Raw genomic sequence first — 12,746 nt, 5'->3', positions numbered from 1 at the left:
GAGTCCAGGGGTTCAAGGTTACAGTGAGCCCAGATTGTGCCACTGCACTCCAGCCTGGGGGACACAGGCTGGTCATCATTTTTATTATTTCCTTTTTAGTAACTATTTTTCTTCTAATGATGAAAGTATCACCTAACATTAGCGAAAGTTGGAAAAGTGTGACAAAGCACCCACCCGCAAAACTGCCCAAAGTCCTACTTACTACCCAAGGTAATTTTAAGTATCTTCTCCATTTCCCAATGCTATTATCACACTTGCTTCCAATCTAAAATAGCAGCAAATTCAGTTTTATCATCCTGAGTTTTTTCCTCTTAAGCATTATGGTATCAATATTTTTCTCATGTCATTAAACTTTTGTACGCACCATTTATAATGGTTATAAAATATCTCCAGCCATGAGTGCATTATATTCAACTAATCTCCAAGTTAAATTAAAAAAAAATTTCCTCAAAAATAACATGTCTGAGCTGAACAATTTTACTCTCAATCTTTGTCCTTATTTCAGATTATTTGCTTGGGATATGAGTGGAGAAGAAACTATACTGTCATTATTAAGCTTTTTAATACATGTGGCTCAAATTGCTTTTTAAAAGGATCGTTTCAATTTGCACTCTCACAGAAGATATGTTTTTTTCATATTACTAAGGCCTTGCCTGTAAAGTATCAACACATATTTCAAAAAATGAATCTTTGTTCGTTTGCAGAGAGGAAAAAGAAAAAAAAAAACACCTCTGTGTATTTAATTTCTTATTTTCTTTGACTATGAAATAAATTTAAAATTGTCATGTGTTTTTCATCCATGTGTATTTTTTCTTGTGTAACTGACCCTGTACTTTGTTATTTTTCTTTGGGGATGTTTTATTTTGTTGTTTAAATCAAATTTTAAAAATCATGTCTGTAATCCCAGCACTTTGGGAGGCTGAGGCGAGTGGATCACCTGAGGTCAGGAGTTCATGACCAGCCTGGCCAACATGGCAAAACCTCATTTCTACAAAAACACAAAAATTAGCTGGGCATGGTGGCATATGCCTGTAATCCCAGCTACTCGGAAGGCTGAGGCAGGAGAATTGCTAAAACCCAGGAGACAGAGGTTGCAGTGAGCCGAGATCGCACCTCTGCACCCTAGCCTGGGTGACTGTCTCAAAAAAAAATTAACTTAACTTGCGCAGCTTATTATATATTAATGGTATTTGTTCATCTATAGCATTTGTGGTATATGTATTTCCAGTTTGGTGTATTATTTATCTACTCAGTTGACGTACAGATTATTTTAATATTTATGAGCTTGGATCCATGACACATTTCCTTTGCATTTCTTGCGTGGATTTCATTCTTAGAAAGCCCTTCCTCATTCAGAGATCAGATTCATCACTATTTCCGCATGGTTCTTTTATTATTTCTTTCATGTAATGCTACAGTTCATCTGAAATCTACTTTGGTAAATGGTGAGCTGTAAGAATCTAAATTGATTTATTTTCCAAAAAGCTAAGCAACTGACCCAATTGTCTTATTGTCTTAGGAATAATCCATTCACTGCCCATTGTTTGATTCTTCCTTTATATTTAATCTCACTTTGATAATTTTAAAAAATTCATGCTTTTATTTTGGAGAAGAAAAGGCAAGGCAGTTCAGATCTATTAATAACTACTGTTGTGTGCCAGGTACCTTTTTTTTTTTTTTTTTTGAGACAGTCTCACTTTATCACCCAGGCTGGAGTGCAGTGGCGCGATCTCAGCTTACTGCAACTTCTGCCTATCAGGTTCAAGCGATTCTCCTGCCTCAGCCCTGAGTAGTTGGGATTACCTGCGCCAGCCACCACACTCAGCTAGTTTTTTTATATGTATATACTTTTAGTAGAGACAGGACTTCCCCATGTTGGCCAGACTGGTCTTGAACTCCTGACTTCAAGTGATCCACCCGTCTTGGCCTCCCAAAGTGCTGGGATTACAGGTGTGAGCCATGGCGCTTGGCCATGCCAGGTACTGTTCTAAGAACTCTAGTAATCATAGCTCATTTTATCCTCCCAGGAACCCTGTAGAGGAGATACTCTCCTTCCTCCTATTTTATAGATGAGGGAATGGCTGCCAAGATGACCCTCACAGCTGGTAACAGCCTACTAGGATTTGAACCCAGCAGGCTGGCTCCAGTCTTCATGTATCCCTAACTGCCCTAGAGACTGCCCTTGCAAGACGTGAGCATCCCATTCCAAATTCCAGCTCAGGAGGGTCACCACTCTACACCCTGATGACTTAACCTGTGGTTGATTTACTTTTCATAAAAGGCAGCAGGCAAAGAAGAGGAAAATCCACAGTTGTAGAAAAATGTAAATACTCTAAGTCAAAGGGATTCTTCTTAGCTTTAACCTGGTAGTCACAGGGAGTCCCAGGAAAGAAAACCAGATTGCCGAGCTAATAGGGTGTCTCAGCCAAACTGAGAGCACCCGGCTCCCTGCTCCTTGGCCTGACTGTGTGTCACCGATTCCGTCTCAAACAGGCAACGCAAGGGAGAACGAGGTGGATGCATGAGTGTTTCTATACGAAGATGTTCTCAGCAATGGTACTTGTGATATTTTAAAATTGGAAACGACACCAGTGTCTATGTTCTCAAGCAAAGCCCAGCTTACACAAAAAGTGGAACCATTTGCGGCCATTAATTACTGACAAAAAATATTTCATGATACACTTACATATCCTCCATATTATTGAGTAAAATTTCAAATTCTTAGGCATTGTGAACGGAAATGGTTTTAGTAAAAAAAAATACATGGGTATATACATACGCACGCACACACACACACACACACACACACACACACACACACAGTGCAGAGGCCCATATATCAAAGCGTACACGTTATCTCTGGTATCCAGATCCCCACGCCCAATCTTGGCTTCATGACTTATACGCTCTGTGTAAGTTAGATAATTTCTCTAAGTTGCAGTTTTCTTATCAAGAAAACAGAAATAACGCGAATCTCTCATAAGGTGAAGGTGAAATTAATTTGTAGGCAAAAAGCAATTAGAATAGTGCGCAGTACTTCAAAAGCACTCAAATATTCATCCCTACTATTATTATTTTCAAAATGTTCTCAAATGCATATTGATGGTATTTGTAATAAGAGAAAAATCGCTTTGCTTTCAGGTTTAGAAAGGTGATATGATCACACCATAGACAATCTGAAAACATTTCCTCCTGTCTTTGATGGTAAGTGATTCCAGCCCACAGCACAGAGCAATGGAGGACTCCAACCCTCCTGCCTCTCTTTACATCCAAACTTCCTGCTCAATAGCTCCACTTACAGGTCCCAGAGGACCTCAAAGTCAACATTTCCCAAACAGAATTCATTATCTGCTACGTATCTCAAGCAAAAAAGACACAGTCTTTTATCCATAGTCCATTGTAACATTCATCACTTTTGTTACCTACCCCAACCCTCCGGCTAGAGAGAATCTTGCTGTGAGGGCCAGCACCTCCAAAAACCACTCACTGAATGAATGAATGAGCAACTCTATTTCTCCCCAGCAAAGCAACCCACAGCATACTGAACAGCATTCCAAGCCAAAAGCATGCACAGTCTGAATTACCTCCCCATAAGCAACGGTATTATTGTATCTTCTCATTTCTGGGTAAACATGGTCCAGGTACCACTGGAAATTCTTACACTTTAAACTTTTCCTTAATGCTCTTCTTTCGGAGACATCACCAATGTCAATTCCCGGATTCTGAAAGGAGAGAGAAGCCAAGGGGTGTTAGTGACTGTGGAGCTCTGGCCAGAGTGGGGCACAGGTGGAGTCACTTTCAGGGAAACCTTCACATAGAAGATCTTAAGCCTGGGCTGGGCATGGTGGCTCACACCTGTAATCCCAGCACTTTGGGAGGCAGAGGTGGGTGAATCACGAGGTCAGGAGTTCGAGACCAGCCTGGCCAACACGGTGAAACCCCCGTCTCTACTAAAAATACAAAAAATTAGCTGGGCATGGTGGTGGGCACCTGTAATCTCAGCTACTCAGAAGGCTGGGGCACGGGAATCACTTAAACCCAGGAGGTGGATGTTGCAGTGAGCCGAGATCACGCCACTGCACTCCAGCCCAGGCGACAGTGAGAGGCTCCGTCTCGAAAAAAAAAAGATATTAAGCCTCGTATCCTTATTCAGAAAGGTGTTTGTTTTTGTTTTTGTTTTTTGAGTCAGAGTCTCAGTCTATCACCCAGGCTGGAATGCAGTGGCACGATCTCATCTCACTGCAAACTTGGCCTCCCACGTTCAAGCGATTCTCCTGCCTCAGCCTCCCCAGTAGCTGGGATTCCAGGCTCGCATCACCATGCCTGGATAATTTTTTTTTTTTTTTTTTTTTGAGACGGAGTCTCGCTCTGTCGCCCAGGCTGGAGTGCAGTGGCGCAGTCTTGGCTCACTGCAAGCTCCGCCTCCCGGGTTCACGCCATTCTCCTGCCTCAGCCTCTCCGAGTAGCTGGGACTACAGGCGCCCGCCACCACGCCCGGCTAATTTTTTGTATTTTTAGTAGAGACGGGATTTCACTGTGGTCTCGATCTCCTGACCTCGTGATCCGCCCGCCTCGGCCTCCCAAAGTGCTGGGATTACAAGCGTGAGCCACCGCGCCCGGCCGATAATTTTTATATTTAGAGATGGGGTTTCATCATGTTGGTCAGGCTGGTCTCGAACTCCTGACCTCAAGTGATCAGCCAGCCTCGGCCTCCCAGAGAGCTGGGATTACAGGTGTGAGCCACCGCACCCGGCCAAGAAGGGTGGTTTAAGGAGACCTATTTGATTCATCCAGACCCAGGCCAGGGAATCCTCCTTCCTGAGCAAAATCAGGAACCTGCAGCAATAAAGGTCCCAGACAAGTCAACCATCCTTATCATTGCTGTGCAAATGGATTTCTGGGACACGCTGATGTTGACGACCTACATTCTCAGTTTCTTCTCTTCCGCATTTCCTTAGTAACTATCAGAGACAATTATTAGAGGAATTATTTGATTAGGACAAGAAAATAAATGCCTACAACCACCTCCTGTCTTTTTTTCCTATACCTGCAAAATTTCTCCTTTTGTTGGCTCTTTGCAAAGTTCATTATATGCAGAAGTGAAAATAATTTTCCATTGCAAAGCTTGTAATGATGTTCTAATGAATAATTCACTCTGCTTTTACAGAAATGAACCTGTAATGGCTGCTGTGTGCTGACAGGGAAAATAAAGTATCTGAAATATGACTCCGCAGACTCAGCTGCAAGATGGCCAGGAATTAGCAGAGACAGGATGCACTGGGGGGCCTGGGAGAAGACTTCAAATTATGTCATTAAGATCACTTGGGCAGTCAAACTATGATTTTAAAGGGAAATCCCTTTAAATGTCAAACTTATTCAACCTCAAAGACAACCCTGAGCTGTAACCTTTAACTCTTTGTTTTAATATATTTAGCATGATTCATGAAATGGTCTTTTTTTTTTTTTTTTTTGAGATGGTGTCTGGCCCTTGTTGCCCAGGCTGGAGTGCAATGGTGTGATCTCGGCTCACCACAACCTCTGCCTCCCAGGTTCAAGCGATTCTCCTGCTTCAGCCTCCGGAGTAGCTGGAATTAAAGGCACGTGCCACCTCGCCCAGCTAATTTTGCATTTTTAGTGGAGACAGGGTTTCTCCATGTTGGTCAGGCTGGCCTCGAACTCCCGACCTCAGGTGATCTGCCTGCCTCGGCCTCCCAAAGTGCTGGGATTACAGGCGTGAACTAATGGTCATTTTTTAAAAGCCTGGTAGGTTACCACTGGCATTTGGGACCAGAGATTGTCTGCAGTCATGGACAAAGCACTTGGCTACAGTCAGAAGACTTGAGTTATTTGTAACTCTAAGTCACACCACCATTCCAGGTCAAAACTTGAGGCCAGGTGCAGTGGTTCACGCCTGTAATCCCAGCACTTTGGGAAGCTGAGGCGAGAGGATTGCTTGAGCCAAACAGTTCAAGACCAGCCTGGGCAACCTGGCAAAACCTCGTCTCTACAAAAAATACAGAAGTTAGACAGGTAGGGGGCACACGCCTGTGGTCCTAGCTACTCAGGAGGCTGAGGTGGGAGGATGGCTTGAACCTGGGAGATGGAGGTTACAGGGAACCAAGATCGTACCACTACACTCCAGTCTGGGTGACAGAGTGAGATCCTATCTCAAAAAAAAAAAAATTGCCCTTTACAAAACAGGAATAATAATAATACCTATTTCACTATTTCACAGGGCTGGGGTGAGGTTTTGCATGAGGACCTGAACTGACATCCCTGCCCATGTGCTTTGTGTGGGACCTTGAACGAGCCCCTTTTAGCTTCTTGTAGCTTCAATTTCTTCATCTGTAAAATGAACATCATAATACGTTCATATCAAGCTAGCATTTATGGAACACTTAATATTTGCTAAGCTGTGTTCTCAGCCTTGTTTTATCTTCACAGGAGTCCTATCAGGTAAATTTTAACAATCCATGTTTATAGATGAGGAAACTGAGGCAGACAGTTCTTATGTCATGAGGTTGTTACGAGAATTAAATAAGATATTACAAATAATGACTTACGAGGTACCTGGGACATAGTAAGTGCTCAACAAATGTTACCTATCTTTACATAATAATAATGGATAAAAGCACTTCTTGCTTAACAGCTAAAAAGTGCTAACTGGCCAGAAGGGGTTTTTTAATTCTTGAGAATGTATTTCAAAACTTATAACAACACTGAATAAATTCTTCACTTTTATCTTTTTGACCCACAAATCTGGCACATATTTGACCGTATTTCTTCTGTTTTGGGCTCTAGCCTCCTGACACATAGGGGCTGCCATCTCTCAATGGGCACCACTCCAGGTGACTTTCCAGCATGGCTCAGACACCTATGGGTGCTCTGGCTGAGGAGATAAACTGAGCTGTGGCTGAGGGTGCAAGTCACCCTGCTGTGCAGCAGAGGATGAACAATGCACCCAGGTGCCACTCTCAGCATGCCACATGTATAAATTCATTTAGTTCTTACAATCACCCCAGGAAGGAGAATCTGCTATTATCCTCATTTTACAGCTGAGGACAATAAGGTACAGTTGACCCTCTATATCCACGGTTTCTGCATCCATCAGTTCAACCAACTGCAGACTGAAAATATTTTTTAAAAGCCCAGTAAGAACAATACAACAATAAAAAAATACAAATAAAGCATAAGAATTATTTACACAGTTTTTACATTGTATTATCTATAAGTAATGGAGAGATGATTCAGCCATAAAAAGAAATAAATTAACAGTATTTGCAATGACCTGGATGAGATTCGAGTGTATTATTCTAATGGAAAACCAAACATCGTATGTTTTCACTGATATGTGGGAACTAAGCTATGAGGACGCAAAGGTATAAGAATGATACAATGGACTTTGGGGACTTCAGGGGAAGAGTGGGAGTGGGGCAAGGGATAAAAGACAACAAATATAGTGCAGTGTATACTGATCGGGTGATGGGTGCACCAGGATCTCACAAATTACCACTAAAGAACTTACTCATGTAACCAAATACCACCTGTACCCCGATAACTAATGGAAAAATAAAATTAAAAAAAACTTTGTGCTGCCATAAAAAATATTTATATATATTTATATAATATATATTACATATCATATAATATACTATATATTTATATAACACATATTATATATCATATAATATACTATATATTTATATAACACATATTATATATCATATACTATATATTTATATAACACATATTATATATCATATAATATACTATATATTTATATAACATATATTATATATCATATAATATACTATATATTTATATAACATATATTATATATCATATAATATACTATATATTTATATAACATATATTATATATTATTTATATTTATATAATATACTATATAAAATATATATTTTATATATATCTATATATATATATACACACACACAGGAGGTTATACTTAGGTTATGTGCAACTACTATGCCATTTTGTATCAGGGACTTGAGCATCTGTGAGTTTTGCTATCCACAGGGAGTCCTGGAACGAATCCCCTGTGGATACCAACGGATGAATGGTACAGAGAAGATGAGTGGATTTGGTCAAGATCTCCTGACTCATAAATGATAGGGCTGGGATTCAAACCACGCTAATGTACCACTACCGCACGACACTCCTGTGGGGCTGCAGTAACACGGAAATTTCCTTGGGCCATCTTCTGAGCAGAATGCGGAGAAGAGCTGAAGAGCCAGGGGATTTGGCATAGAGTAAAGGCATATGATACGGGGCAGCTGGAGCTCCATGGGAAGTCACACAATGGCAGGATGAAGGGTCTGTTGCCAAATATCTGGGCAAGAACTTTCTGGACACAGCATATGATCAGGAGCAGGGCAGCCAGATTAACATAATAAGACTGGGATTAGCACACTAAGATCCTTCTAATCTCTGTAAGTGGATTTAAAGAGATTTCCGTTGTGCTAGCCCTGGAGTTAGGCAGGAGTTCTAAAGCTGAGACATCTGTGAACCCCTTTGAAATGCATTCATAATTTTCCTAAGCATGAGCATTTTCTGGGGAGGAACGATTGGTTTATTAAATAAATAGTGACCAAACAGTAAGGAACAGTGTTCTGGGGTGGTGGGGAAAGGCTGGTGATCCCTACCTCCAGTGGCAGGTTCCACGCTATGTACACATGAGACTTGTAATCATCCATCCAGACCTCAGCAACGCGGAGAGCATTCCTCTTGGTGTAGAAGCCGATGTTGCTATTGTATGGCTTCTTCTTCCGCTCAATGTGGGCCACCCGTGAGCAAGGAAGGACCTCCATGCTGCCCCCACAGAGCCATACCTAGGGGTACAAAGATTTCATCAGCCTGAAAAAGAAATTCCCATAGGCTATGACCCCTCCTCAAGCCCAAAAGCAATGGTTCAGCTGACTTTGCATACATGTGAAATACATTTTAATATATAAAGTCAATGAGAGGTTGTGCACGGTGGTTCATGCCTGTAATCCCAGCACTTTGGGAGGCCGAGGTGGGCAGATCACTTGAGGTCAGGAGTTGGAGACCAGCCTGGCTAACATGGTGAAACCCCATCTCTACTAAAGATAGAAAAATTAGCCAGGCATGATGGCGCATGCCTATAATCCCAGCTACTTGGGAGGCTGAGGCACAAGAATCACTTGAACCCGGGAGGTGGAGGTTGCAGTGAGCTGAGATCGTGCCACTTCACTCCAGCCTGGGTGACAGGGCAAGACTTTGTTTCTAAATAAATAAATAAACAAATAATGCAAATGAAGAGTTCAAGATTGGTTTGTTACTGCAGCATGGTCTAACCTAACCTGACTAAAACATATAAAAAAGAGGCTTGGGAGAATTCTTATAGAAACAACAGCTTGGGATATAAAATCCACCTCTAGGTAAGAAAGGCCCATAAACCTAAGCTGGCCATGGCAACACATGAGTTCTCTTATGTTCTCAATAATGCACAATTGACATCCCTGAAGGCTGCGTTTCCCACCTGGCTGAAGCTGTGTCCTGCCAATGTAGAATGAAAAATTCATACTAAGAAACAGATCTTCTTTATTCATATCAGCACAAGCTGTATATCATGATCCAGTTCTGTGTTATGTTTTGTTTTATTTTGTTTTGAGACAGGGTCTCTCTCTATCACCCAGACTGGAGTGCAATGGTGCAATTACAGCTCACTATAACTTTGAAGTCCTGGCTTCAAGTGATCTTCCTGCCTCAGCCTTCCAAGTAGCTGGGACTACAGGTATGTGCCTCCATGCCCAGTTAATTTTTAAATTTTTTTGTAGAGATGAGGTCTCGCTATGTTGCCCAGGCCGGTCTCACACTCCTGGCCTCAAGTGATTCTTCCACCTCAGCCTCCCGAAGTGTTGGTATTACAAGCACGCACCACTACTCCCAGCCCAGCTCTACACTGTTAATATGCTCTAGTTTGGAGTCCTCTGGGTACAGATGCCAAGCCTTCTGGAAGCATCCACTCCAATGCCATCATGAGCAGCTGTCGCTTGCTATTACTGAACTATTCAGAAGGAAAGCTGCAATGATGGCTGCCTTTGAGGGATGCAAAAGCCCAAGGGTGTGGGATTTCTCATCCCTCTGCATGGGGATGGCAGGCACCTAGGCTGTAAGGCCCTGCTCCAAAAGGAAAGCTGGACCATCCAACTTCTCTTGGTCCAGGTGGGAAAATAAAAAAAAAAAAAAAAAAACAACCTTATTGTAAAAAGAAATTAATTTATGGAAATGAAGTTCCTAGTACCAGTGGAAAAAAAGGAAAATGACAGAAAAGTTTCAGGAACCTGTGAGGCTGTTCTGCTGTGAAGACACTGTATGCTCTGCATAAGTGACAGTTTTTGCAGGTGAGCTGACTCAGGTAGGCTCATTCCAAGATGGGTTACTTCAAGCCATTCCACCTTTAGTCTCCCAGTAACCACCAAAGCAAGAATACTGGGACACTCTTGAGTGTCTGCATACCCCCTTCTTGACTTTTGTTGACTGAATTTGGTGGCAAAATTTGTTTGTGTGTGTATGGTGTTCTGTTTCTATTTCCCAACTTTGGTTATACCACAGGGAAACGATACAGATAGAAAATTCTCCCATAAGCAAGAATCCTCACTTTGCTTGCTTCTTCCAGGAGGAATTGTGGGCTAAGTGGTTAGTAGAGAATAGATGTTCCAGACTTCTTTGATCTGGGACTGGACAGCTAGATGCCCTCGCATGTTAGGTTAGACCCAGCTGCTGGCCATGGAAGGAAGTCAAGGAGGCCAAATGTTGGCAAAGGGCCTGGGAATAGAGACACGAAACTGGTGTCTTAGACAGTAAAACAAGGTGGCTGAATTTCAAGGTATGGACAATATATAAAGAATCAGGGTCTCACAATGATGTTGCAAGACTCAGTGAATGAATGAAAAGATGTACCATGTTCAAGGATTGGAAGAATTAACATTGTCAAGATGGTAATACACCCAAAATTGATCTAAAAATTCAACACAATCCCTATAAAAATCCCAGCTGGATTCCTTGCAGAAATTAACAAGCAGATCCTAAAGTTCGTAAGGAAAAACAAGGGACCTCAAATAGCTAAAACAACCTTGAACAAACTGGGAGGACTTCACTCCCCAATTTCAAAATTTAATACAAAGCTGCTATAGTCAAGACGGTGTGGTACTGGCATAAGGACAGACATACGGATCAAAGGAATAGAACTGAAAGTCCAGAAATAAACTCTCACACTTATGGTCAACTAACTTTCAACAAGGGTGTCAAGACAATTCAGTGGGATAAGGAATAATATCTTCACCAAATTGTTCTGGAACAACTTGCAAAAGAACGGACATGGCTCCTACCTCACACCATATAAAAAATTAACTCAAAATGGATCAACGATCTAAACGTAAGAGCTAAAACTATAAAACTCTTAGAAGAAAACATGAGTAAAAATTCATGACCTTGGATTAAGCAAATGTCCAACAATTGATTAATGCATAAATAAAATGTAACATACCCATATGATGGGATATTATTTGGGAAAAAATGAAATGTTGATACATGCTACAACATGGATGAACCTGGAAAGCATGCTAAGCAAAATAAGCAAATCACAAAGGACTACATATTCTATGATTCCATTTATATGAAATGTCTGGTAAATAAATTGATGGTTGCTTGGGAGGTGGTGGGCACGGGGCTGGAGGAAGGTAGAGTGACTGCTAATGGGTTTGGGGTTTCCTTTTAGGGTGATGAAAACATTCTAATATTGATTGTGGTGAACTTTGCACAGCTCAAACATACTGAAAAAACCATTGAGTGGCAAACTTTAAATGGACAAATTATAATGGTATGTGAATATATCTGCAAAGCCTTTATAAAAATAGATGATAGATAGATAGATAGATAGATAGATAGATAGATAGATAGACAGACAGACAGACAGACAGACAGAGAGATGGGGGAAAGTAGATTCGGGCATGAATCTCAGTTTGGGGAGGCTCAGGAGGATGGATGGAAGCAAAGTAGAACTCTTCAAGGACTTAACAGGGATGACAGACACAGGCGCATAAGAGACCTTAGCAAAAGCCTGAAACCCAATCATAAGAACACAGGTGCCAAGTGGGAACAGAACACACAAGCCAGTCTGACTTGGCACCATGTCCTCCACAAGCCATCCAGACTAAGGTCAGGATGGCTTTCACTCCTGGGGTGCAGCCAAACTCCCAAGAGAGTTGAAGTGGATGTAGCTGTTAGGAGTGGAGGTGAGAGGATGGAGGAGCCAGATGTTGGCTGTGTTAGCCCTGTGTTGGACACCAAGCCTTTTAAACAAGGGGAGGGAGATGGTGTAACAGACAGGTGGCAGGAAGCTCAGCACATCTGTCCCGTGTGGCAGAGACACGGGCTTCCTGTCTTGGGCTCTGTGGTGTGGATATCAGACAGCACACTCAGTGTGCATTGACCCAAAGTCCCTCAGCTCTCCCTGTAGAGTCTGCGGAGGACTCAGAGGCTCCTGGACTAGCAGATGTCTTGAAGGTATGCCCTGCTGTGGGGTCCAGCAAGCCCAGGGTGAACTGCCAGGGTCAGTGCCTGCCCAGGAATTCTGCTGCTGGCCTGGATGCCCACAACATTGCCATCACTGGGCATGCATTGTGGTCATTATCCTGCCTGCCTCAGCCTAAGTCTGCACTTTAGCTCATCACCTCCAGTGACTCAGACTGGATTTTAAATCC

At 42.1% G+C, this 12,746-nt stretch overlaps 1 protein-coding gene and 1 long non-coding RNA gene across 3 annotated transcripts in view; one reads left to right on the top strand and one right to left on the bottom strand.

Annotated features, from left to right (window-relative positions):
- The window catches only part of GALNT17 (polypeptide N-acetylgalactosaminyltransferase 17), a 585,888-nt gene that overhangs the window by 43,027 nt on the left and 530,115 nt on the right, over window positions 1–12,746 (bottom strand). For both annotated transcript variants that reach the window (XM_055292944.2, XM_055292945.2), the window contains exons 7-8: window positions 8,664–8,849; window positions 3,585–3,722 (exon numbers count right to left, since the gene is read on the bottom strand). In XM_055292944.2, coding sequence (XP_055148919.1) covers window positions 3,585–3,722; window positions 8,664–8,849 — 324 coding nt within the window. The remainder of the gene's footprint in view (window positions 1–3,584; window positions 3,723–8,663; window positions 8,850–12,746) is intronic.
- LOC134731332 (uncharacterized) overlaps window positions 1–12,746 on the top strand; it is a 132,821-nt gene that overhangs the window by 69,339 nt on the left and 50,736 nt on the right. The gene's annotated exons all lie outside the window — the stretch shown is intronic.

Source organism: Symphalangus syndactylus, chromosome 9 (genome assembly GCF_028878055.3).
Source record: "Symphalangus syndactylus isolate Jambi chromosome 9, NHGRI_mSymSyn1-v2.1_pri, whole genome shotgun sequence".
NCBI classification, from domain to species: domain Eukaryota; kingdom Metazoa; phylum Chordata; class Mammalia; order Primates; family Hylobatidae; genus Symphalangus; species Symphalangus syndactylus.
Note: the sequence above shows the minus strand (reverse complement) of the source record. Positions and strands in the feature narration are given on the sequence as shown.